Raw genomic sequence first — 25,139 nt, 5'->3', positions numbered from 1 at the left:
GCGGGTCAGTTCATGTCCAAAGCACTTTAGGAGGCTGCAGGGATCAATACCCAATATACCCAACAACTGGAATTGTTTACACATGACCTACATTTTGGACGGTTTATCAATAAACGTGTGTGAACAACTGTTATTAAACGTGTATGAAAGTTGGGCAGGGGAGGGGACTAGCCTATGAGGCGTTCAACCTGGGTTTTAGCCCAGAGCCCTTGGCCGAGCCTCAGCTTCCCATACTGTGCAGGGGGGTTTTAAGAGGACACATCCCCAGCTTGTGGCACTGAGCATGTGTGTCTCTGCCCTGGGCCAGCTGCCCACCTCGGGGACAGAGTCTCCATCCTCTCCCACCTCTGTGTAGCAGCGTGGGCTGAAGCCCAGCGCATCTGGTAGCTTCCTGTGGACAGGACCTGGCAGGCTGTGCTGGTGTCTGGAGAAGAACGTTTGAAAGGTTAGAGACCGGCCGGGTGCAGTGGCTCACGCCTGGAATCCCAGCACTTTGGGAGGCTGAGGCAGGTGGATCACCCGAGGTCAGGAGTTCAAGACCAGCCTGGTTAACATGGTGAAACCCCATCTCTACTAAACAGACAAATATTAGTTGGGTGTGGCAATGTGCGCCTGTAATCCCACCTCTTCGGGAGGCTGAGATGGGAGGATCGCTTGAACCTGGGAGGCGGAGGTTGATGTGAGCCGAGATCGTGCCACTGCACTCCAGCCTGGGCAACAGAGAGAGAGTCCATCTCCAAAAAAAAAAAAAAAAACCACCGCTAGATACCTTTATTTTCCTTTCCATCCAGTTAATTCCAGATGAAACCCGGCTCTGCGCCACTCAGTGCCCCCAGGTGAAGATGGTTTGCGGCTGTTCAGCAGCCACGTCTCCTGCCCAGGGGCTGCCCTGGGCTCCCGCTAGACTGTGTCCACCTCGCGGAGCGTGTAGTCCAGGATGGTGTCCTGACCCTGGAACTTGAAGTACCCGTGGAATTTCTTCTTCTGAAGCAGGAGTGGAAACCAGTAGCTGTCGTCGGGCCACATGTCCTTGAAGGGGATCTGATCCAGCTGGAACCAGCATGGGCGCATTTCTGTACCAATGGGGGAAGAGGAGGCACTGAGGTGCAACCCAAACTTCATGCTTAAAAACATGTGTTTTTTGGCCGGGTGCGGTGGCTCACACCTGTAATCCCAGCACTTTGGGAGGCCGAGGCGGGAGGATCACGAGGTCGGGAGATCGAGACCATCCTGGCTAACACGGTGAAACCCCGTCTCTACTAAAAATACAAAAAAATTAGCCGGGCGTGGTGGCGGGCGCCTGTAGTCCCAGCTACTTGGGAGGCTGAGGCAGGAGAATGGTGTGAACCTGGGAGGCGGAGCTTGCAGTGAGCCGAGATCGCGCCACTGCACTCCAGCCTGGGCAACAGAGCGAGACTCCATCTCAAAACAACAACAGCAACAACAACAAAACCATGTTTTTTTGTAGAGATGGGGTCTCACTATGTTGCCCAGACTGGTCTTGAACTCCTGGGCTCAACGATCCTCCTGCCTCGGCCTCCCACAGTCCACAGTGCTGGGATTACAGGGGTGACCCACTGCGTCTGGCCAGCCCAAACTTACACTGACTCTCTGAGGAGTTCACTGAGTGATCATGAGGAACCTGACGATCGTTTATATTTCATCCTCATGACCGTGTTTCTCATTTTAGGGTGGGCGCAGAGCAGAGGCAGGTACGCTACTGGAGCCTCGGTGCAGAGACCACGGCTCATGGGCCCCACGCTGGCACTGTGGGGTGGAGGGGGACGCAGGCTGCCCGGTCCCTGGCACTCAGAGATGGTTTGGGCGGATGGCCTTTCTCCCAGCCAGGAGATGGGACCCGCATAGTGGGGAGGGGGAGCAGGCCCTGTGAGACTCACCGTCGCTCTCCACGGGGGTCCCCTGGACGCTGTCTGTGCAGAAGACATGCACGTCCATGAGCTCAGGCTCGCCCACGAACTCAAACACGATCTGGCCCACCTTGTGCAGGGCGTCCACTGTCAGACCGCTCTCCTCCTGCAGCTCCCTGCGGGCAGAGGTGGGCAGGGGAGGGAGGCCGTCAGGGCATGGTGCCATGCCCACACGATGGCAGGGAGGAGGAGCTGGGCATCTACACACAGCCCAGGGAGCCACCAGGATGGATGGGAGACCCAGGAGGGTGTCCCCTAGAATGCATTATCTGGTCCCGACCTGGCTGAGCTTCAGAATCTACTTGAACTTTGAAGACACTGATTTTGGTTGAGAGGCTCTGGGGAGGGGCCCGGAGATGGTGCGGAGCCACTGGTGGGAGGAACGCAGTTCTAATCCAGTGCCCTCTGTGTACCAGTGACAGCCCAGGCCCAGTGGAGTCCAGCCACTTGTCCACCGTCTCGAGACCCGCACGTGGCAGGGTTGGGACTGACCCCACTTCCTTCATTCCCGGTTACTTGCTTTTCCGCGGCTGAGCATCAGAGCCCATGCAGCGGTAGTTACGACCGCCGGGGCCCTGGGACGCTTGCTCTGGGAACCTAGGCCCTATACTCTGGGCCTGTCTGCCCAAAGAAACGTCTTTCCAGCCTGGTGCCTCTTCTCTGAGAACACAGGATGAAACCACAGGCTTCTATGATCTCTTTCCTGAAGGAGGAGCTCTGGTTTTAACTCTGGTCCCCAGGCTGACCACACGGGACACGTGGCCTGGGCCTCTTCCTGCTTGCCTTCTCGGGACATGCTCCCCACAGCTGTGCCTGGAGGAGGTGTAAGGGGCTGACTTCACCACGGGATGCCCAAGTGCTGCTGCGCCTGGGAACAAGCCCTTCCCTGCTTCGTGGCACACAGAGCCAGGTTTCCCCGAAGTAGTCTAATGCTGTTGCTAATTTAAAAATTACATATTTGTTGTAGACAACCAGGAAACAAAATGCCATAAACTCATCACCCAGGAATGCTACCATTTCAGTGTTTTTCCTTTGGCTCTTTCTCCTCTGTACATCCCTTAAGAAATGCAAACATTAACCCTTAATAGTTTAAAGTTAAAAAATAAAAATGCAAACAGGTTGGGTGCAGGGTGGCTCATGCCTGTAATCCCAGCATTTTTGGAGGCCAAGGTGGGAGGATCGATTGCTTGAGCTCAGGAGTTTGAGACCAGCTTGGGCAACATGGCAAAACCCTGTTTCTACAAAAAGGACAGAAATTAGCTGGGCATGGTGGCACTCGCCTGTAGTCCCAGCTCCTCAGGAGACTGAGATGGGAGGAATGCTTGAGCCCAGGAGTTGGAGGCTGCAGTGAGCTGTGATTACTCCACCGCACTCCAGCCTGGGCAACCGAGCTAGACCCTGTCTTAAAAAAAAAAAAAAAAAGAAGCAAACATCATACACACTTTATACCTCGGGCTTTCCACGCAAGAAAGGAGGAGTGCATGACATTCCACACCTCAAGGAACCCAGCCGCCTTCTCAACTCCTGTTTGGTATGGAAGAATAAAACGTTCCAACTTCGGGTTATGGTGGAAACCCGTGTTGGGCACAGCGGTGCTGCCGACCTCCCGTTCTGAGCGTTTGCTTGCTGTGCTCAGTCGGGTTCTTGCTCAGTCCCTCAGCAGACACTTCCGAACACCCACTCCGTGCTGGTACCCTGGGGATGCATGGGCCGCAGCCGCTGGGCACCTCAGTCTCCTCCTCTTACCATGCCCGGCTAATTTTTCTGTGTGTGTGTTTTTCTGTAGAGACAGGGTCTTGCTATGTTGCCCAGGCTGGTCCTGAACTCCTGGGCTCAAGCGATCCTTCTGCTTTGGCCTCCCAAAGTGCTGGGATTTCAGGTGTGAGCCACCATGCCTGGTCTAAATGGTCTGATTTAAGCGATGCCTCCTCAGCTTAAACTGCAGGGATTGGAGAGGAAACGGACCTGGAATCAGCATTTATTCATACAGATGGCTAATTAAAGTTGGACTTGAGCTACAAAGTGACCGTGTGCTTCTACTTGGGTACAAATGGCTCCCAATTAGATGCAATAGGAGTGCTCAGTGGGGCCTCACCCGCCTCTTGGCGGCCGGCTGTTGCTCGTCTTAAAAACCGTCACCTCCCAGTGGGATATTGTGACTGATTTTAGTTAATCTTCCCTAGCACATGGCAGTGTAGGAAGCATCAAGAATCCGCCGGGAGACAGAGCTGAAGCTCCATTTCCCAGGCAGGGAGCACCAGGCAGGCGAAGATGACGCTGTTCAGTTCTGCCCAAGTGTCTGCTCTGTCCACGGCACTCGGTTCCCCAGGCGGAACACGGGGAACAGGGTGAGAAATACATGAAACAAAAACACAGGGTGGTGCAGCTTCCGTGGCGTGGGGAGGTGGGGAGTCGGAGGTTCCGGCGGGCCTGCTTCCCATCGCTGCTCCTGTGTCCCTGGCCTCGCTAGTCTTTGGGGATCAGGGATGCTGTCTAGAAAGGTCGGCTCACACCGTGCGCCTGAAGCCCAAATCTGCACACCCCCACAATTCAGTACTCCCTACGTGCCTGTCCCCTGCCCCACAGAGGAGGGTCTGAGTCCAGCCCTCTGGACTGGGGCTAGGCGCTCAGGCCTGCCCCCTGCAGGCGAGCGGGGAGGGGGCCTAAACCCGCTCTTGGCCTGGGAGTTAGGGCCCATCCTGGGGTCCTCCTGATAGAATAGGACTGGGTATTGCGTGGATAAAGCAGGAACCAGCCTCCCCAGAGACCGGGCTGCCGACGCTCCTCCCTGCCGCCCCCTCCTGAGCAGCAAGGGCCTGGGGTCGCCCCAGGAGCAAATCCATTCAGACTCGCAGGTACTGAAGCCCAGGGCCGTGCTGGTGGCCTGTGGCTGATGGTACATCATCCCCTGAGGGCGAGGCTGTTTGCTGCTGGGTTCCCGGGGCCCTGGGACCCCCTAAGCACCAGCCTGTCTGGCTCCAGTGTCCCCCATTCCTCATGCTTGCAGATGCTCCCCAACGAAGGATTTTTTTCTTTCTTTAAGACAGGGTCTCGGCTGGGCATGGTGGCTCATGCCTGTAATCACAGCACTTTGGGAAGCCAAGGCGGGTGGATCCCGTGAGGTCAGGTGTTCAAGACCAGCCTGGCCAACATGGTGAAACCCCCGTCTCCAGGTTACACCCGAGGATGGAAGTCACAGGCTTCCGGCTCTGTGCCTCAGTTCCCCCCCTCAAACCCTGGTCTGACAGCAAGCCACCGCTGTATTCAGGTTTGAGGGTCTGCAGTGATGGTCCCTCTGTTTGTGTAATATTTACAGAGGGTAGGAGGAAAGTTCCTTCGACCGTGACAAAGTTCAGAAGAAAATAAAGCAGGGCTGCCGAGGGTGCCTGTGCTTTGCTTGTCACCAGCAGGACGAGAAGCGGAAATCCAGCCACCCGGAGTTCCTCCATCCAGCCTCCTCAGCACCGCTGCCTGCTCCACTCACACCCCCAACTTCTCTGCATAGCTGGCGCTCCTCCAGCCCTCTGTGCTTCTGCAAATGTCTCCTTCCTCCCTCCTTCCACACTCTCCCAGCCAACGTCAGGCCCTCAGAGCATTTTCCTGGTGCCCAGTTATTCTCCCTTCCTTTCTCCTGGAGGCCCCTGGCCACCAGGTGTGGACCAGACCTCCTTCTGCAGGTCTCCTGAACCCGGCAGCCAGACGACACGAGAGCTCCACAGAGGCAGGGACTGACCTGTTCCTCCTCATGTCCCCAGGCCTCACACAGAGCAGCGCTACAGAAATCCATGAGCTGATGGGCAGTCTTAGCAGGTCAAAGACAAAGGGCTGGGCAGAGAACCCCCGGGCCACCTTTCCTGTTTCCTGTGCTGTGGTCGCTCTGCACACACTCCTGGCAGGGACACGCTGGATGCCTGACTCACACCCAGTGGTCCTTCTCCCCAGCTGCGGCCCCCAGCACAGAGCCTGTCGCACTGGCACCTGCCACAGTGACTGATCAAATGTGTCTGTGTGGCTGCGGCCCGGGGTCCCAAGGCTTGGAGGGGAAGCACACACAGGGCTCTCCAAACTGAGGGTTGGGACCCATGTACCCCGGGAAATCGGCTTAGTGGATTGCAATTGAAAAAAAAAAAGGGTCAAGCCAGTGGCCCACGCCTGCAATCTCAGCACTCTGGGAGGCCCGGGAGGGAGGATCGCTTGAGCCTGGGAGTTAATGAGACACGATCTCTACAAAGAATTAAAAAATGAACTGAGCGTGGTGGCATGTGCCTGTGGTCCCAGCTATTCATGAGGCTGAGGCAGGAGGATCGTTTGAACCCAAGAGTTTGAGGCTGCAGTGAGCCAAGAGTGTGCCATGGGTGAGATCCCATCTCTGGAGAAAAAAAGAGAAATGAATCGGAAAAGTAGAGCCCCCTTTTATGTAATAAGGGCGGCTACTGCAACTTACTTTAGCTGTACCTGCACAACTGAGTGTGTATACTCTATCAGAGTACAAAACGTATTTCTTACTGCAGGTTGTGATGAAAAAATTGGAAAGCCACTAGGCTGCAGCGTCCTGGCTTTCCTCCGTGCCAGGACCCTCTTTACTCTGTAGTTCTCCTCTCCAGGCAAGCTGGCCTACCTTTCTCAGAACAAAAACACGAATGGGGGCTAACGTCTGTGCAGCGATGTTTACACAGATGATCTCATTTACCCTGTGAGGGTTGAGGGGCGTCTGGAGGACTGTGTGATCTTGGGTAAATGGCTCAACCTCTCTGGGCTTCAGTTCCTTCCTAGGTGAAGCTGGCTGTGTTGAGGATGCAGTGAGGCTTTGTGTACAGCGGGTGTGAGATGAAAGCGATCATCAGCTCCACTGAACAAACAGAGGAACCAAATGACTGACGAGCCCTTCAGGGACAGTGAGGGTGCTGGGAGGGTTCAATTCAAGCTGCTGCACAGAGGCTTCCAGATACGCCCTGCAGCCCCCAGCACCACCGCACCACAACAGCTAACATGCACTCAGCACGCGCCGCACACCACGCACTGTTCTAAGTCCTTCGAGTTCATTTTCTTATTTTATCTTCACAAGAGTCCGAAGGGCTGCGGACTGTTCTTCATTCTGAGATGAAGACACTGAGGCTCACAGCTTAACCCCCTGCTCCAGGTCACTTAGCTCTTAGTGGTGAAACCAAGGGTGTGGCCCTACAGCCCGAATCCCTGTGCCCTGGGAAAGCCGGTTCCACGGCCAGACCTGCCCCATCCTTACCTCCTGGCCCCATCCTCGATGGTCTCTCCTTCTTGCACTTTGCCCCCAAAGCCATTCCACCGGCCGGCCCCGAAGCCTCGCTTTTTCATGCCCAGGAGAACTCGCTGAGGCTGCAGGACCAGCACCAGGGTATAGAGCCTGGAGGCGCCCATGGTCCCTGGGTTCTGAAAGGAAGGTGAGAGGGCAGAGTCAGCCATGACGTGTGTGGAGGAAGCATGTGCCAGGGGCCAGGAGGAAGGGGGCGTGCTCTGGGAGGCAGTGGGGGGTGGGGGGTATGCTGTAACTCCCCAGCCCTGCCACGTGTGGCTTCCCTTGTGGCAGGTGGAAAACTGCCATTGAAGCAGTGATTTTCTGGGGTAGAAACAGAACCCAGTGGTCAGCAGGGCTGATCAAGCAGAGCAGAGGCCGGCGCTACCTTCCTTCTCCACAAGTCAGTACTCAGGTGCAGAGGACAACATCACCTTTCCAGAGCGCGCTCTTGCTCCTGCGTCTACACCCAGGAACCCCCTGCTCATAGGCACACAGTGAGGAACAACAGTCCCCGTGCCTGATTGGCACCAAAATAACCACGCAGTTTATCCTGTGGTCCTCAGGTCAGGCCTTTGGATCAACAGGAACTTCTTTCAGTCTAGTGGGACCTGGCCTCTCTGTAGCAGGCTTCCAGATTCCCAGGAAATGTGTGGCTGTAGACACAGGTCCACCCAGCCAGGCCCGGCTAGTCCTCCCTCCTGTGATAGGAGTTTATACCCCACCCACTCTGCTCCTGCTGTGGCTACTGTGGGACCTGGCACCCAGGGGGGCCACTGGAAGTCACAAGGGTCCTTCCTGCTCCCATAGGTGTGCAGGTCCAGGTCCAGAGGACTCTGAGGGCGATGCCTCCGCCAGGTCCCTGCTGAAAAAAGGACCCTGGAGAAATGCTGGAGGGCCAGGACCAACTTTCCTTTATTTATTTTGAGACAAGATCCTGCTCTGTTGCCCAGGCTGGAGGAGAGTGGCGTGATCACGGTTCACTGTAACCTCGGCCTCCCTGGCTGAAGCCATCCTCCTGCCTCAGCATCCCACATAGCTGGGACCACAGGCATGAGCCACCACACCCAGCTAATTTCTGTATTTTTAGTAGAGATGGGGTTTTGTCATGTTGCCCAGGCTGGTCACGAACTCCTGAGCTCAAGCAATCCACCCACCTCAGCCTCCCAAAGTGCTGAGATTACAGGCGTGAGCCACTGCGCCCAGCCAGGACCAACTTTTCTGGGGTCCACACCTGGACAAGACACAGGGTTCAGGACCAGTGATCCTTCTTGTGGTGTCTGAGAAAAGGGACCAGATGATAAGGAAGGGGGCAGGGAAGTGCTGGGTAGAGGAGGGCGTGGTCTCTGGCTAGGGCTCCACCCCCAGGCCTGTGCCCAGGGACCTGGGTGAGGACAGGCATTTCTGTTTTTTTGCCCAAATGTTGCATTTCCCGAGACCGCCACGTCCCCGTTCTGTGCCTATAAAAAACCCCCAGTGGTTTTTTATAGTGGGCAGAGACACAAGCCGCTGGACGTCAAGAGGACGTGGAAAGCACACCAACAGGCACCAGCAGGCCATCAACTGGCGGAACCATGAGTTTGGCAGGGGCGGTCAGAGGAGAGCCCAGGCTGCTCAGCAGCCCGACTCCAGGGGAAAATCACCTTCCCACTCCAACTGCCTTCTGGCTCCCCCATCTGCTGAGGGCTAATTCCACTCATAAAACCTTGCACTCACTCTCCAAGCCGCCGTGTGATCTGATTGCTCCAGTACATCAAGGCAAGAAACCTGGGGATACAGAAAGCCCTCTGTCCTTGCGATAAGGCAGGGAGTCTAACAGCTGACTAACACAAGCCACCTACAAGGCTAAACTGAAAGAGCACCCTCTAACACATGCCTGCTGGGGCTTCAGGAGCTGCAAACATTCACCCCTAGACACTGCCATGGGGTGGGAGCCCCTCAGCCTGCCTGTCTGTATGTTCCCCTAGAGGCTTGAGAAGCGGGGCACTGAAGAAGTGAGCCACATCCCCATCGCACGCCCTTCGAGGAGGACAAGGGAACCTTTCCCATTTCACTGAGACTGGGTCCTGGTGGCGGAGGCAGGTCAGACAGGGTAAATGGGCTTGTGGCTGAGTTTCACACCAGGCCCGTGTACTTTGTCCCGACACTGATCTGTTTCTGCCAGAAGCCACGGTTTCCAAAGTAAATTTTCGTGATTTACTCCTGGTCTCCCCCAAGCCTCCGCCCCGCTCTCCCGGTCTCCCCGAAGCCCCCAGCCCCGCTCTCCTGGTCTCCCCCAAGCCCCCGGCCCCGCTCTCCTTGTCTCTCTCCCAAACCCCCGGTCCCGCTCTCCTCGTCTCCCTCGAGCCCCCGACCCTGCTCTTCTGGTCTCCCTCGAGCTCCCGGCCCCGCTCTCCCCCAAGCCCATGGCTCAGCTCCCCTAGTCTCCTGCCGCCCGCTGGCCCGGCTCCCCTCCCTGGTCACCACGACTCCTGGAATCCCCGCGCGCGCTTTTCGTACCTGCACCGCCGCTTCCGGGGGCGTGGCCTCTGGCCGGAAGTGAGGGCAGGCACTTCCGGCGGCGCGCTGCAGGCGCGGGGAACACCCATGGCGGGGTGAGCTGGGCGCTGCTGCTGTGCGTGCAGACAGCGGGAGTGGTTGGGGGTCCGCCCGGTCGCCTTCCTCGGTCCTGGCCTCGGGGCTGGGTGCCGAGCGCTGGGCACCGTCGCCGCACTCAGCGAGCGCGACAGGGGCGAGGCCAGGATTCCGGGTCGCAGTTCCCCGGGAGGAGGGCGCCCTCAGGTCTCCAGGGGCAGGGCCGGCGGGGCCCTGGGGAGGCCGGGGCCGGCGGCGGAGTCCAGGTGGGGGGCGCAGCGCCGGGGCCCAGATCCAAGGCGCCGGGGGCGAGCCCGGGGCGGGATTTCGCTTCTGGGCCGGGTACCTCCATTGCCCGCGCTTCCTGGGCTGTCGAGTGGGCCCTGGCCCCCGGGACCGGCCTGTGCCATTTTCCCGGGAGACCCCTTAAGCGAGGGGAAGACAGCGACTCACGGTCAGCAGTCAGTGCCTCCTGGCTTGTCAGCACGCTTTGGTGTTGCAGAAGCTAGAAGCTTTGGCCTTGGAGCCATGAGGGTGGTAACTTTTATTTATTTATTTAAATCAGAAAGATGGACATAGAGACCGGGCTTGGTGGCCCACACCTGTCATCCCAGCACTTTGGAAGTCTGAGGCAGGACGATCGTTTGAGCCTAGGAGTTCGAGACCAGCCTAGGCAATGTAGTGAGATGCCATCTCTAAAAAAGGTTTTTAAGAATTAAAAAAAAAAAAAAAAAATTAGCCCAGGCATGGTGGTGCACACCTGTAGTCCCAGCTACTCAGGAGGCTGAGGTTGGAGGTTCACTTGAGACCCAGAGGTTATGGCAGCAATCAGCTGTGATTGTGCCACTGCACTGCAGCCTGGATGATAGCAAAACAAAAATGGCCGGGTGAGGTGGTTCACGCCTGTAATCCCAGCACTTTGGGAGGCCAAGGTGGGCTGATCGCCAGAGGTCAGGAGTTCGAGACCAGCTCGGCCAACGTGGTGAAATCCTGTCTCTACTGAAAATAGAAAAATTAGCCGGAAGTGGTGGCACACACCTGTAGTCTCAGCTACTCAGGAGGCTGAGGTGGGAGGTTCACTTGAGCCCCAGAGGCTGTGGCTGCAGTCAGCTGTGATCATGCCACTGCACTCCAGCCAGGGTAATAGTAAAACCCTGTCTCTAAAAAAACAAAAAGAAGAAAGAAAAATGCCTGGGTGCAGTGGCTTACACCTGTAATCCCAGCACTTTGGGACGCCAAGGTGGGCAGATCAGCGGAGGTCAGGAGTTTGAGACCAGCCTGGCCAACATGGTGGAACCCATCTATACTGAAAATACAAAAATTAGCCGGACATGGTAGCAGGTGTGCCTGTAATCCCAGCTACTTGGGAGGCTGGGGCAGGAGAATTGCTTGAACCCGGGAGTCGGAGGCTGCAGTGAGCTGTCACTGCACTCCAGCCTGGGCGCCAGAGTGAGACTCCGTCTTAAAAAAAGAAAAAGAGGACATAGAACTTACTTGGTGAGGTTGTTGTCAGAGTTAAACAAGGGGAGGTGTGTATAGCTTCCACCTGCTTAGCTATTGTGGGCTGTGAATAAATTGTTACATTTATTGTAACAATTGTCTAGAGAATCTTGGAAATTGTCCTTCAACGATTGACACAGGTTTAGTTCAATTTTATTTAAGACATGTAGGTGAGAGGATTGTTTGAGCCCAGGAGTTCGAATCTGCGTTGAACCGTGACCTCACCACTGCACTCCAGCCTGGGCTATAGAGCGAGACCCTGTCTCGAAAAAAAGAAAAGAAAAAAAGAAATGTGACAGGCCAGACCCTCTGTACTAGCTGTCAAAGCCCTGGAACTAGGTCACTAAGGCAAGGATCTGTCCTTATGAGGTTTTCTTGCAGCCTGTCAGAGCCCAATGAACATTTTTGCCAGATGAGAAAATAATATTACTTTAATTAATTAATTTATGTATTTAGCTATTGTTTGAGACGGAGTCTCGCTCTGTCGCCCAGGCTGGAGTGCAGTGGCGCAATCTCGGCTCACTGCAACCTCTGCCTCTTGGGTTCAGGCGATTCTCCTGCTTCAGCCTCCCGAGTAGCTGGGTTTATAGGCATGTGCCACCACGCCAGGCTAATTTTTGCATTTTAGTAGAGATGGGGTTTCATCATGTTGGCTACGGTTGTCCAGGCTGGTCTCGAAATCCTGACCTCAGGGGATCCACCTGTCTTGGCCTCCAAAAGTGCTGGAATTACAGGTGTCTCCGAATACCCCCATATTCTGAGGTACCAAGGGTCAGGACATCAACACATGAATTTTGCGGGGACACAGTTTGGCCTGTGATGCCTGCTTTCCATCTGTGTAGCCTTATCAGTTCAACTCCCCTCCTGGGCTTTGGTGCCCCATCTCTAGAAATGAATGAGTTGATCCGAGGGCCCTCCCAGCTCATGACCTGCCGTTCTGTGTGATGCCAACCTCCCTGCTCCTCTTCTCTCCCACCAGGTACTTGAAGCTGGTGTGTGCTTCCTTTCAGCGTCAAGGGTTCCACACTGTTGGGAGTCACTGCAAGAATCGGACAGGCGCTGAGCACCTGTGGCTGACCCGGCATCTCAGGGACCCATTTGTGAAGGCTGCGAAGGTGGAGAGTTACCGGTGTCGAAGCGCCTTCAAGCTCCTGGAGGTGAACGAGAGGCACCAGATTCTGCGGCCCGGCCTTCGGGTGTTAGACTGTGGGGCAGCTCCTGGGGCCTGGAGTCAGGTGGCGGTGCAGAAGGTCAACGCCGCAGGCACAGGTGGGCCTCTGCACTGCTGTTGGCACCTTCTGGCTCCCCTGAGGCTGAGTGGGCATGGGCAAGCTGCCTCTGCCAGTGGATGCGGGATGGTGGAGCCCTTTTTTGAAGGCGTGTGCTTCCGAGTGGGTGGTTTAGCAATGGTGATGATAAAAATAGGATGCTGCCATTTTCAAAATGAAAGACAAGGTAGAAAGGTGCAGTGAACATGGAAATCACCTTGCATGAGACCGCCCGCAGGTACCAGCACCAGCATGGTGGTGTGCATCCTTCCAGGCTTGTGCATGCATAGATCCCTCACATTTTCAAAAGCGATGTTGTGCCATACTTTTCTTGCTAATTTGCAGCCTTATTGGAGCTATTTTTGCTTAATAATACATACATATATGTATTTTATATATATATATATAAAATAATAATAATTATTATTTTTGTTCTTCCCCCCCCTCCAGATGGAGTCTCACTCTTGCCCAGGCTGCAGTGCAATGGTGTGATCTCGGCTCACTGCAACCTCTGCCTACCTGGTTCAAGCGATTCTCCTGCCTCAGCCTCCCCAGTAGCTGGGATTACAGGCGCCCGCCACCGCACCCAGCTAATTTTTTCTTTTTGTTTTTTTAAGTAGAGACAGGGTTTCACTATGTTGGCTAGGCTGATCTCGAACTCTTGACCTCAGGTGATCTGCCCACCTCGGCCTCCCAAAGTGCTGGGATTACAGATGTGAGCCATGGTGCCCGGCTACTCTTAATGATGTATTGACATCTTTCCCCAACAGCACAGCTAAATTTCCAAGTCGCATAAGCCCTGGGGCTTTCCTGGTGGCCCCACTGGGGCTGCTCCTTCCGGAACCTAGAAGAGGCTTCATGGCCAGGGCTATGGATTCTTTGCTCTGGATGAAGCTGAGACGCAGTTTTCATCTGTTTTGTATCTTAGGGTTTTGAGTAAGATTTTCTATATAAAAAGGTTCTCCTGAATAATGAGATCAGCCAACCACCCATGCAACTGAAGACACTGTCGTCATTGGGAAAGTTTCATCCTATTCCATGTAGTGCTTGCACCGTAGGTTCTTTAACCAGCTCCCTCACTGTGGCATCAAGGTTGCTTTTGGCTTTTGGCTGGGATGCGTGTGCTGTGGTGAATATCCTTGCCATTTATGTTTCCTGCTGTAAAGCCAGGGTAGCTGCATGCACTGGCATTTGAACAGGGTGAGACAGTCCACCCAGAGCTCTCCCAAGTCTCTCCCAAATACCTTAGAGTAGGGACACTGGTCCCCATTTATTGGTGAGAAAACAGGCTCAGGGTTTCATGACTTGTTGAAAGTGCAGAAATGGAATGCTGGCCCCCTGGATCTGCACATCCGCCTCACTGCTGGTTTGCGGTAGGTTTGCCATGAACTCTTGGTGTCTACCTGCATCCCCTTGGGTGGCCCCTGCCCGTACTTAGGCGGGGATATGCCTCTTCGGGCTTTTCAACAGCATTTTTTTGTTTGTTTGTTTGTTTATAGAGTCTCACTCTGTTGCCCAGGCTGGAGTGCAATGGCGCCATCTCGGCTCACAGTAATCTTTGCCTCCTGTGTTTAAGTGATTTCCGGCTAATTTTTGTATGTTTAGTAGAGATGAGGTTTTGCCATGTTGGCCAGGCTGGTCTCGAACTCCAGGCCTCAGGTGATCTGCCCGCCTCTGCCTCCCAGCATCCTCGAGGTGCTTCCTGGTGCTTCCATCGTGGTCAGCCTGAAAGCCTTTTTATTGTTTTTCAGCTCAACATTTATGGACTAAATAAGTGAATTTGTGTTGGAAATGTCAGTTCCTTTTCTCATTGCTGAGCTTATCACCGTGGAGTCCTCCTAGTAACTGATTTCAGTGGTTTCTGTTCCCCTAAGTGCTCTTGAGATGAAGCAGGAGAGTGGCCCAGCGTGCCTTGTAGGAGGAAGTGACAGAAGGAGAGAGGGTGAGCGTGATCTGCCTGGGCTTGTCCTTCCGGAAGTCACAAGCATGCAGCCAAAGCTGTTTGCCTTCGGTGGAAATTTCCGAAGGTTGTAACATACTGGATATTATAGGAGTGAAAGCTCAGGAGCATAAAGTGAGGCATGAGGCCGGGCGCAGTGGCTCACACCTGTAATCCCAGTACTTTGGGAGGCCAAGGGGAGGATCACCTGAGGTCAGGAGTTCGAGACCAGCCTGGGCAATATGGTGAAACCCCCATCTCTACAAAAAATTAGCCAGGTGTGGTGGCATGTTCCTGTGGTCCCAGCTCCTTGGGAAGCTGAGGTGGGAGGGGTCGCTCGAGCCTGGGGAAGTCAAGGCTGCAGTGAGCCGAGGCCGTGCAACGGAGTGAGGCCTTGTCACACACACACACACACACACACACACAAAGACACACAAAGATAACTTGCTGATATTTGAGTAACACCAGTTATAAAACTAAAAAGATGCCTTTGTGTCACCTTACCTAAAACAAGACTTGTTGCCTATAACTGATCTCAGCATCTGCCTCCCCCTCTTCTCACTCTGTACCTACATTCAAAGCCCCCTCTTCACAAGCCCAACGCCCCCATCTCCCCAACAGTCCCCTCCACTGAGGAGGGCCGTAGTTCTGTTGAGAAATTGTCAGAGTTGATAAGCTAAGGGTACAGTCACAGATTTTCTTGTTCAGCCTGCTTAACAGAAAGGCTGTTCCAACGGTAGGGGGAGAGGAAGGGACCGTGTTTCATTCCTAGTGTAAACATTGGAAGTCCAGGTATTTTGAAGATTACCTCATTTTTCAAAGGCAAAACCCCTCAGTCTTCACCCCAGGAAAATGGGACGCCTCACACCTCATTTTAGCTGGGTCTTCTGAGTAGCTGAGACTACAGCTAATTTTTATATTTTTTTGTAGAGACAGGATCTTGCTATGTTGTCCAGGCTGGACTAGAACTCCTGGGCTCAAGTAATCCTCTTGCTTCAGCCTCCCAAAGTGCTGGGATTTTAGGTGTAAGCCACCACACCTAGCCGATATCAGTTTTTGTACGTTATTTTATATCTGTTCATTTTCCTCATCTCTTGACTTGTTTCCAGTAGTTTCTACATTGAAAGCAATTGGATTAAGCTGGAGAATGGATTTCTTGATTTAATCCAGAGGCACTTTATGTACTAGTTTATTATTTTCTTTTTCTTTTTCTTTTGAGATGAGTCTCGCTCTGTCGCCAAGGCTGGAGTGCAGTGGTGCGATCTTGGCTCACTGCAACCTCCGCTTCCCGGGTTCAAGCGATTCTCCTATCTTAGCCTCCCGAGTAGCTGGGATTACAGGCATGTGCCACCACGCCTGCCTAATTTTTGTATTTTTAGTAGAGATGGGGTTTCCCCATGTTGGCCAGGCTGGTCTCGAACTCCTGACCTCAGGTGATCCACCCGTGTCAGCCTCCCAAAGTGCTGGGATTATAGGTGTGAGCCACTGGGACTGGCCTATTTTCTATTTTAGTTTATCAAAAAGAGCACTCAGAGATAAGAACCCTTTCACAGAGAGTGAGCCTTGGGTAGTGAAATGATACCAGATTTGGAATCAGAAGTCCTGATGCCTGGCACAGGTCTGCCCATGGCTGAGGATGACTCTAGGACAGTCACTTCCTGTCTGGGCCTCAGCTTCTCAGATGTTAAGGCCCGCCATCTCCACCATGTGTCTTTATAGGATGTATAGATAGAGAAGGCCTGTGTTTACCTATTTGCACATTAGCTCTTTGCCTTGGTCTTGACATTTTATTTTTATTTCATCACTTTGTTGCATGTACTGTATTTTTGTAAAAAGATTCAGGGTGTAAATAAATAACACATTCACCATTTCTTCCATAGATCCCAGCTCTCCTGTTGGCTTCGTGCTTGGGGTAGATCTTCTTCACATATTCCCCCTGGAAGGAGCAACTTTTCTGTGCCCTGCTGATGTGACTGACCCGAGAACCTCACAGAGAATCCTCGAGGTGCTTCCTGGCGGGAGAGCAGATGTGATTCTGAGCGACATGGCGCCCAATGCCACAGGGTTCCGGGACCTCGATCATGACAGGCTCATCAGCCTGTGCCTGACCCTTCTCAGCGTGACCCCAGACATCCTGCAACCTGGGGGGACATTCCTTTGTAAAACCTGGGCTGGAAGTCAAAGCCGTCGGTTACAGAGGAGACTGACAGAGGAATTCCAGAATGTAAGGATCATCAAACCTGAAGCCAGCAGGAAAGAGTCATCAGAAGTGTACTTCTTGGCCACACAGTACCACGGAAGGAAGGGCGCTGTGAAGCAGTGAGGATTTCTTGTGCCATTTTCATAATGGTCATTAGCTCCTTTTAAGCTAGAAACGTAGCCTGAGCTCCTTCCTGAAGAGTTCCTGGGAGATTTGAGCTGATTTTGGAGATGGAGCAGGACAAGTGGGGAGTCTCTCTCTCTCTTTCTCTCTCTCTCTCTTTTTAACCAAAAAGAGATGACAAAACTAAGTTCAGGGGCCATGGAAAATGAAAAAGTCCGCTATATTGTGATTTGGGAAGAGAAAGTTATCAAGAGAAAGAGGTGAGGATGGAAGGATGGAGAAAAACAGACTGTGGGAAGGATCAGAAGGAATCCGCCGAGGCAGGGATGGGTGTGCCCATGTGTGCCTTGACGGGACTTCATCTTATAGACTGTTAAACTGTCACACAGAAACAGGCTTTCCACCCCTGCTCTGAGAGCACCACGCACAGATTTCCAGTTCTTAGTGTGGCTGTTTAAAGTAGAAAATCTGGGGGCTGGGTGAGGCCACTCATGCCTGTAATCCCAGGCCTTTAGAAGGCTGAGGCTGGGGGATTGCTTGAAGTCAGGAGTTCAAGACCAACCTGGGCAACATAGCAGCACACCCCATGTCTACAAAAATGAAAAACCAAAAAGCAAACCAAAAGAAAAATCTGAACTTTCCATCTGGGGATTAACTTCTGTCTTTCTGGTGAACAATATAGCAATTCACGCATTCTTCAAGCAGCAAAAGTTCCCGGAACAATTAGGGAAGACGTATGGTCTGAATTTATCCATGCAGTGGGTCTGCTTTGGTTTTTGCTGGAAATTTATACCAGTGTCTGGGCTCCCAAGAACATAAAGGTAATTGCCAAAGCAAGCAGTGATGTGGTGTGTTTATTTTCTTTTACTCATCTAGGAACTTGACGCAGCTTTATATTTAATAAAATAATAGAGATTGCATTATTTTAAGGTACTTTCATGCTTTGAAGTTTTGTTTTTTTTAAACTGGCTTCCTCAAAGCCATTTCCTGGAGGTGTACTCATCCCTCAAGAAGAGTTTGTTGACTGTAACTATGATTAAATTCCAAGGACCAGTGGGGGAAGTCTGGAAACCCAGGAATCTCCATCAGGGATCTGGGGCTCTGTCCAGCTCCCCGAAGGAAACTGCGGGTCAGATGTTTTGATTTTTTTTTTTCTTTGAAATGGAATCTCACTCTGTCACCCAGGCTGGAGTGCAGTGAAGTGATCTTGGCTCACTGTAAGCTCCACCTCCCGGGTTCACGCCATTCGGCCTCAGCCTCACGAGTAGCTGGGACTACAGGCGCCCATCACCACGCCCGGCTATTTTTTTTTTTTTTTGTATTTTCAGTAGAGACGGGGTTTCACCGTGTTAGCCAGGATGGTCTCGATCTCCTGACCTCGTGATCCGCTTGCCTCGGTCTCCCAAAGTGCTGGGATTACAGGCGTGAGCCACCGCGCCCGGCCGCCAGATGTTTTGACTTTTCATTTTATTTCTGGTTGCAGTCAGGTTGTTAAGTCCAGGGACTCTTGCCCTACTCCACCTCGTTCTCTTATTCCATTTCATTCCCGGGGCACACAACTTGGAAGTCTTTCTCTGAAAGAAGGAAAATTCATTGCAGACCCTTAGGAACAGCATCTTCTTAGAGGGAAGCCAGGGGCTGGGCAGAGACGGGAGGAGGAGAGGAAGAGAATATGGAAACGAGTAAGGCACACTCTTCTCAGGAAGGCTCCAATTTGAAGGATAGACAAAGGTTACTATAATAATGGTGGGGCCTGACCTCACCTCATTGGATGCTGTGCCCTGGCTTGCAGAGCACTGGGAAGGTAGCCTAGTAGCATAAATTGCATTTCTAGTGGGCCCAGAAAAAAGCAAAATAACGGATTGATTCAAGCTGATACTGAGTAGCAAAATTTTGGGAAGAGTCAACGGTGCAAGTTTGTCCGAGGAGGCTGCCGTGGGCGCGGCTATTCCACACATTACGGCGTGAGGCGAAAGCCTTAGTGGAAGCGCGTCCTGCGCAAGGCCGGGGGGCCCCCGACTGCGCCTTGGCTCAGCCTTCGGTTCCGAGTCCTTTCCGTGCGGAGTCTCCCGGGGGTGGCGGCTCCGGGTGCGGACGCGGAGTCCCCAGGATCAGCCGGTGCGCAGACTCGGTTCTTTACGGCCCGATTGCCACGCAGGTCTCGCGAGAGCGCAGGCGCAAGTGTCGCGATAAATGGGCGCGGGCGGAGCGGAGGGAGATCCGAGCAGCTGCGGCGGCAAGCTGGCTGCGGGCGGCTGAGGTAAGCGGCCCGGCTCGCGCGGGCGGCGGGGTCCCGGGAGTGGCAAGGGAGGGGCCGAGGGCCCGGACCGGGTGTGCTCGCCAGGGTGGGGCACAACGACCCAGACCCCGTGCCTCAGGACCCCGCGCCCGCCCCGTCTCCCATGGGCGCGCTCTCCTCTCTGTGCTCTCCCCTCCTCTCCCCACTCCCCTGTCCCCACTCCCCACTTTGGGCTGTGCTGGGGACAGCGGGCCCCTCGCCTGTGTTTCCGCAGCCGTCCCTTGTGCCAGGGCGGGCGCCCGAGGGGCGCGTGCTCGTGATCCCAGCCCCGGGGTCCCGGTGCCTACCGTGTGGGTCCCCGGGCTAGGGTGCCGGCGCGCCGAGGAAGGGGCCTGAGCTGGCCCCTGGTGGAGAAGTCGGGGCTGCAGGGGCTCTTGGCATCCTGGTGGCTCGCGCCGGTCCGCTCTCAGGAAGGGGGCGTGTGGGCCCGGTTTCCCCTCGGGCGTGGCAAGGGCCACCCTGATCTCGTCTGGGCAATGGAGGAATTGGGCTGTGGAGCCTCCTTCCAGGCGGGCCTGCCTCTGCGGGGCTGGCAGCCTGGGGAGCTCAGGCCTCTGCTTGCACCAGGCCAAGGTTCTTGTTAAATGGAAACTCAGAAACTGTGCAGCTGCAGAAGTTCTACCTTTGGCTTTTAAACGCGCTTGGCTGTTCCCTAGTTGTGGCTGGTGGGCCGGCCTGCCATGAGCCCATAGTAAGCGCCGGTGTTAGGGGTGCAAAGTTCTTTACTGCGGCTTGTCTTCAGCCTTCCAAAGCCAGACAGACCCAAGTTCCAATCTCCGTTCTGTAACTTTTTGAAGCTTCGGTTTCATCATCTCTAGAATCTGTGTAAAAAGACCTAATTCACCACCCTGTTAAGACTGAGCTTACAAATATAGTGCTGGTCAACCTGCAACCGCATTCCCATCATCTAGCGGTGGAAGACTTGAGGGATATTGGCCCCGTTCCCCACAACTTTGCAAGTAGATTTCACTGTCATGAGTTTACAGATGAGGAAACTGAAGTTCAAGAAGTCTCGGTGCTCGGAAATGTCAGATACCTTTCTTTCTGATACCTAGTTGAAAATAGTAGTAGTACTTATTAATGTCACTAGAAATAAACAATGAAAATGAGCACAGCTGTGATGATCATCATCTTTACTGTCACTGTTGCATGCCTCGTTTCTGATTCCCAGAGGCCAGATTTTTAAATTAATTATTATTATTTTTTGAAACGGAGTCTTGCTCTGGCGCCCAGGCTGGAATGCAGTGGCGCGATCTCAGTTCACTGCAACCTCCACCTCCTGGGTTCAAGAAATTCTCCTGTTCCAGCCTCCGGAGTAGCTGGGATTACAGGTGCACGCCACCACATCTGGCTTTAGTAGAGATGGGGTTTCACCATGTTGGCCAGGCTGGTCTCGAACTCCTGACCTGTGGTGATCTGCCCATCTTGGCCTCACAAAGTGCTGGGATTACAGGCATGAGCAACAGTGCCTGGCTTATATTTATTTATTTATTCATTCGTTTATTTATTTTGAGACACTGTCTCACCCCGTTACCCAGGCTGGAGTGCAGTGGTGCGGTCTCAGGTCACTGCAACCTCTGCCTTCCAGTTTCAAGCGATTCTTGTGCCACAGCCTCCTGAGTAGCTGGGATTACAGGCGCGCACCACCACGCCCGGCTAGTTTTTGTATTTTATTAGAGGTGGGGTTTTGCCATGTTGGCCAATCTGGTCTTGAACTCCGGACCTGCCTCCGCCTCTCGAAGTGCTGGGATTAGAGGTGTGAACCACCCTGCCTGGGCAAGAGGCCAGACTTTGTTGTGAGTGCTCCAGGTAGGTAGTTTCAGGCACCAACTGACTGGATTCAGGAATTCCTAGAAACCTGGGAAAGCATCATTTTTGGTTTTGGGTGTGCCTGTTGAGGGTGTTTCCAGAGGAGATGAACTTGGGAGTCTGAGTGGACCAGGTGCTGAAGATCCATCCTCAGAGTCAGGGGCAGTATCTAAGAGCCTGGGGGCCTGGAGAGGACAAAAACAGAGAAAAGGCGAATGTGTCCATCTGCCTGCAGGAGCTGGGATACACTCTTCCTCTCCTCTCCTCAACAGCAACGCTCCAAGCTCGCCCGCCTTTGGTCTCCAGGACTTGTCCCAGCAGCCCCTCGAACTGAGAATTACACCATCGGCCCCCCTGGCTCTGAGGCCTTCAGACTTGGACTGTGTCACACTGCCAGGCTTCCAGGGCTCCAACTTGCAGACGGCCTGTTGTGGGACAGTCTCTGTAATCGCGTGAGTCAGTTTCCCCAATAAAGCCCTTCTCTTGTGTCTGTCTCTGTGTCCTGTTGGCTCTGTGTCTCTGGAGAACCCTCTTACAGTGCAGTTGGGGGACGTGCCACCTGAGTGCTGAGCCCCGCCTCCCGGGCGCCAGCTGTCCATCTGTCCATGTGCAACTGAGACTCAATTGGTGGCTTGCTGGTGGGGATTTGGTGGCATGCTTCCTTGCATGGAAATTTTTTGTCTGGTAAATTGGCAGCATGGCTCCCAGTTGCCATTGAAGAATGTGGTTACAGGCATGGGTGTATTATGAGCTCCAATGAGCGTCAGGGGAGTGGGGCTGTCCAGAGGCTCTGCTGACTGCACGGCTGATGGCACGTGGAAAGGCTGCCCCTGACCAGTCCTTTGTCTGTCCCCGGAAGGAAAGCAACCATGGAAGACCTGGGGGAAAACACCACGGTTTTATCCACCCTGAGATCTTTGAACAACTTCATCTCTCAGCGTGTGGAGGGAGGATCTGGACTGGATATTTCTACCTCGGCCCCAGGTTCTCTGCAGATGCAGTACCAGCAGAGCATGCAGGTGAGTGGCATGTGCCTGGGTGGGAGTCTTCTCTGGGGAGACCCCTGGGCCCGGGCAGGGCCTGTTCAAGTCCCACATAGTTCAGGTGAGCAGCATGTGCTGGGATGGGGGTCTCTGGGAAGACCCTGGGCCCAGGCAGGACCTCTTCAAGTCTTCTGTAGTTGAGGTGGGTCAGTATTAGCGGAGCCTAGAGACAGCTACTCATCTCCCAGGTCTCACTATGGGCACTCCTCATTTTGGGGTCGTAGCTGGAGGCTAGTTGGGGCCCTGAGCCATCCTGGCTTAAAGGCCTGCCTTGTTAGCACCCTGAGTGGACCTGGCGCTCAGCATTGCGTTCACACAAGTGCACCCACAGACCCTGGTGACAGGATCGGAAAGCCAGTTCATTCATCTAATTGAGGACAGAACCCAAACTGCCTGGGGGAGTGAGCACCAGGACTGTCGGGAAGGCTGTGTTGCAAACACAGTGCTGAGAGTGCCTGGGCAGCCCAGAGACAAAGCCACAGCAGTGAGCAGAAGGACTGGGTGTTTTGTGGTCTCAGACTGTGGAGGGCCATTTACAGATTTTGGGGTGATTTTTACAGTTTTCTTCTATAAAATAGTTGTATTTTGTTTCATTACAAGTTCTTGGGATTTCTCACTGTAGACACAACTGCAGAGGATTCAGGCCTCCTGAAGGACTTCAGGCTCCTAAGAGTGATGAGCCCAGTCCCAGTTGGGGCTGGGATAACGGGGCCCCCAAGTTGTAGGGAGTGGTGGGGAGTGGAGTGCTGGCTAGTAGTGTCTCCAGCCTTGCCTGGGCCCTGTGGCTGCACAGGCTCCTCTAGGCTCCTCTGCCTGGACCCTCTTTCCCAGTCCCTGCTGCGGTCCCCAGAGCCGTTCTGTAGTTCTGTCCCCATCAGAGGAGGCTCTGGCTTCCTGCGCTCTCGGAGCCCAGATGAGGCCCTGCTGCATTTGGTGAAACTGTGTGTGTGCGTGCATTTGTTTTGTTGCATAATTGAATTAATGTGTGTTTATTAGAATGCTAGCTTGTGGCCAGATGTGGTGGCTCAGGCCTGTAATCCCAGCACTTTGGGAGGCTGAGGTGGGCGGATCATGAGGTCAGGAGATCAAGACCATCCTGGCTAACACGGTGAAACCCTGTCTCTACTAAAAATACAAAAAATTAGCTGGGCGTGGCACCTGTAGTCCCAGCTACTCGGGAGGCTGGAGCAGGAGAATGGTGTGAACCTGGGAGTCAGAGCTTGCAGTGAGCTGAGATTGCGCCACCGCACTCCAGCCTGGGTGACAGAGTGAGACCCTGTCTCAAAAAAAAAAAAGAATGCTAGTTGCTAGCTTGCTCACTGCCCTTTCTTGATGAGGACTGTTTTTTATTCTGAGATTAGGTCATATATATATATATGTGTGTGTATATATATAATATTTATGTAAATGTTCTTTTGTGAAATTATGAAGGTAATAGATGGTAGTTGTTTTTTATCACTGACAAAATTAGAAGTGGCCAACTCTGAGCTGGTTGCAGTGGCTCACGCCTATAACCCCAGCACTTTGGGAGGCTGAGGTGGCTGGATCACTTGAGGTCAGGAATTTGAGACCAGCCTGACCAACATGGTAAAACCTCATCTCTAATAAAAATACAAAAAATAGGCGGGTGTGGGCACCTGTAATCCCACCTACTTGGGAGGCTGAGGCAGGAGAATCGCTTGAACCTGGGAGGCGGAGGTTGCAGTGAGCCATCGCGCCACTGCACTCCAGCCCGGGTGACAGAGTTGGCAACTCTGGTCTGAAATGCTGTAATTTTAGTGTTGCAAATGTCTGGGACCTCTTGGCTTGTCTGTCAAAGCTGTGGGATTCTAGAGTCTGTCTTGGGGCTCGGAGGCCCCCAGTGCTCACTGGTAAAGGCCTCACGGTGAGGGGATCAGTGATGGAGTGCGGTAGTCAGAGCAAGGTGGTGAGCGGAGTGATGGCGGCAAGACCAGCCTTGGTCCCTGGCCCCTGTCACATCCCATTCCTGGACTTCGTCGTGGTTCTTTCTCTCCTGCTGAGCCCCCGGCGTGACAGGGAGGGCCTGGAGAACATGGCAGGCCGGGGGAATGTGTGCTGTCTGGTTTCTCACACATCGTGTTGATTTAACGTAAGGGTAAACTTTCAGGGTTCCTTTCTTTCAGTTGTAGTCAGCTCCAGGCAGAGGTGGCACACGGATCAGGTGTGTCTGGGACTCCTGGTCCCTGCCGGTCGTGCCCCCTGCAGGCGGGGTGCCCACCCTTCTCGAGAGGCTCAGGCTTGACTGCAGACACAGAAGTGAGACCAGGAAGGCTGCTGAGTTTGAAGGGCAGTCTTAGGAACGCCCAAACAGCAGCAGCTGAGAATCGAGACACAGTAACATAGGAGTAAAGGAAGTGTGGGCTTGGGCCACCAGAGAACACAGGTGGGAGGACAGAGAAACTTCCCTCCCCTGTCCCAGGCTTTCCTGGCCTTGGCACGCTTGGCATTTGGGCTGGGTAATTCTTTTTTCTCAGGACTTTCTTGTGGGCTGTTTAACAACTTCCCTGGCCTCTACCCCCTGGATGCCAGCCAGCAGCAGACACATGTGACCACCCCCCTGTGACAATCAGGTGTCTCCAGACAGGGCCAGATGTTCCCAGGGGCAAAACTGGACCCCATTGGGAACCACCACTCTACTCTGGTGCTTCTCAACCTTTCATGTGCATGTGAATGCCCTGAGAATGTGTCTAAAAAGAAGTTTCTTTTTTTCTTTTGGAGATAGGGTCTTACTCTGTCATCCAGGCTGGAGTGCAGTGGTACAATGTTGGCTCACTGCAGCCTCCGTCTCCTGGGTTCAAGTGATTCTCCCTCCTCAGCCTCCCGAGTAGCTGAGATTACAGGTGCGTACCACCACACCCGGCTAATTTTTGTAGTTTTGAGTAGAGACAGGGTTTCACCATGTTGGCCAGGCTGGTCTCAAACTCCTGACCTCAAGTTATGTACCCACCTTGGCCCCCCGAACTGCTGGGATTACAGACGTGAGCCACCATGCCCGGCCTAGATTCTTTTGTTTTTTTTTTGAGACGAACTCTTGCCCTGTCATCCAGGCTGGAGTGCAGTGGTGTGATCTTGGCTCACTGCAACCTTCGCCTCCTGGATTCAAGCGATTCTCCTGCCTCAGCCTGAGTAGCTGGGGTTACAGGTGCGTACCACCACGACCAGCTAA

At 53.8% G+C, this 25,139-nt stretch overlaps 3 protein-coding genes across 16 annotated transcripts in view; 2 read left to right on the top strand and 1 right to left on the bottom strand.

The window, feature by feature from the left end:
* Nucleotides 1-756: 756 nt before the first annotated feature.
* On the bottom strand, nt 757-9,728 carry NUDT1 (nudix hydrolase 1). 8 transcript variants are annotated; one of them, XM_063815166.1, is made up of 6 exons: nt 9,697-9,721; nt 8,914-8,964; nt 7,171-7,334; nt 1,899-2,044; nt 1,166-1,259; nt 757-1,073 (listed from the first exon to the last, which is right to left on the bottom strand). In XM_063815166.1, exons 3-5 carry the CDS (start codon nt 7,320-7,322, stop codon nt 1,204-1,206), a joined length of 354 nt encoding a protein of 117 aa, XP_063671236.1. In that variant the 5' UTR covers nt 7,323-7,334; nt 8,914-8,964; nt 9,697-9,721; the 3' UTR covers nt 757-1,073; nt 1,166-1,203. The 8 variants fall into 8 exon arrangements, with proteins under 8 accessions (XP_063671236.1, XP_016812504.1, XP_016812503.1 ...); XM_016957015.3 differs by lacking the exon at nt 1,166-1,259 and having other exon boundaries at nt 9,661-9,728; XM_016957014.3 differs by lacking the exon at nt 1,166-1,259 and having other exon boundaries at nt 8,841-8,964; nt 9,661-9,727.
* MRM2 (mitochondrial rRNA methyltransferase 2) lies at nt 9,719-17,638 on the top strand. The gene is made up of 3 exons (XM_518934.8): nt 9,719-9,791; nt 12,251-12,540; nt 16,359-17,638. Exons 1-3 carry the CDS (start codon nt 9,784-9,786, stop codon nt 16,799-16,801), a joined length of 741 nt encoding a protein of 246 aa, XP_518934.4. The 5' UTR covers nt 9,719-9,783; the 3' UTR covers nt 16,802-17,638.
* A 1,122-nt stretch (nt 17,639-18,760) lies between these two features.
* MAD1L1 (mitotic arrest deficient 1 like 1) overlaps nt 18,761-25,139 on the top strand; it is a 432,704-nt gene continuing 426,325 nt past the window's right edge. The window contains exons 1-3 of one of the 7 annotated variants that reach the window (XM_518933.9): nt 18,761-19,061; nt 21,182-21,361; nt 21,769-21,928. In XM_518933.9, coding sequence (XP_518933.3) covers nt 21,779-21,928 — 150 coding nt within the window. In that variant the 5' untranslated portion in view covers nt 18,761-19,061; nt 21,182-21,361; nt 21,769-21,778. Of the gene's footprint in view, nt 19,062-21,144; nt 21,362-21,768; nt 21,929-25,139 lie in introns of all 7 variants that reach the window. The other 6 variants (XM_003318210.6, XM_054687323.2, XM_063815157.1 and 3 more) reach the window with 6 other exon arrangements.

The sequence above is a fragment of the Pan troglodytes genome, chromosome 6 (assembly GCF_028858775.2).
Source record: "Pan troglodytes isolate AG18354 chromosome 6, NHGRI_mPanTro3-v2.0_pri, whole genome shotgun sequence".
Taxonomy (NCBI): Eukaryota; Metazoa; Chordata; class Mammalia; order Primates; family Hominidae; genus Pan; species Pan troglodytes.
Note: the sequence above shows the minus strand (reverse complement) of the source record. Positions and strands in the feature narration are given on the sequence as shown.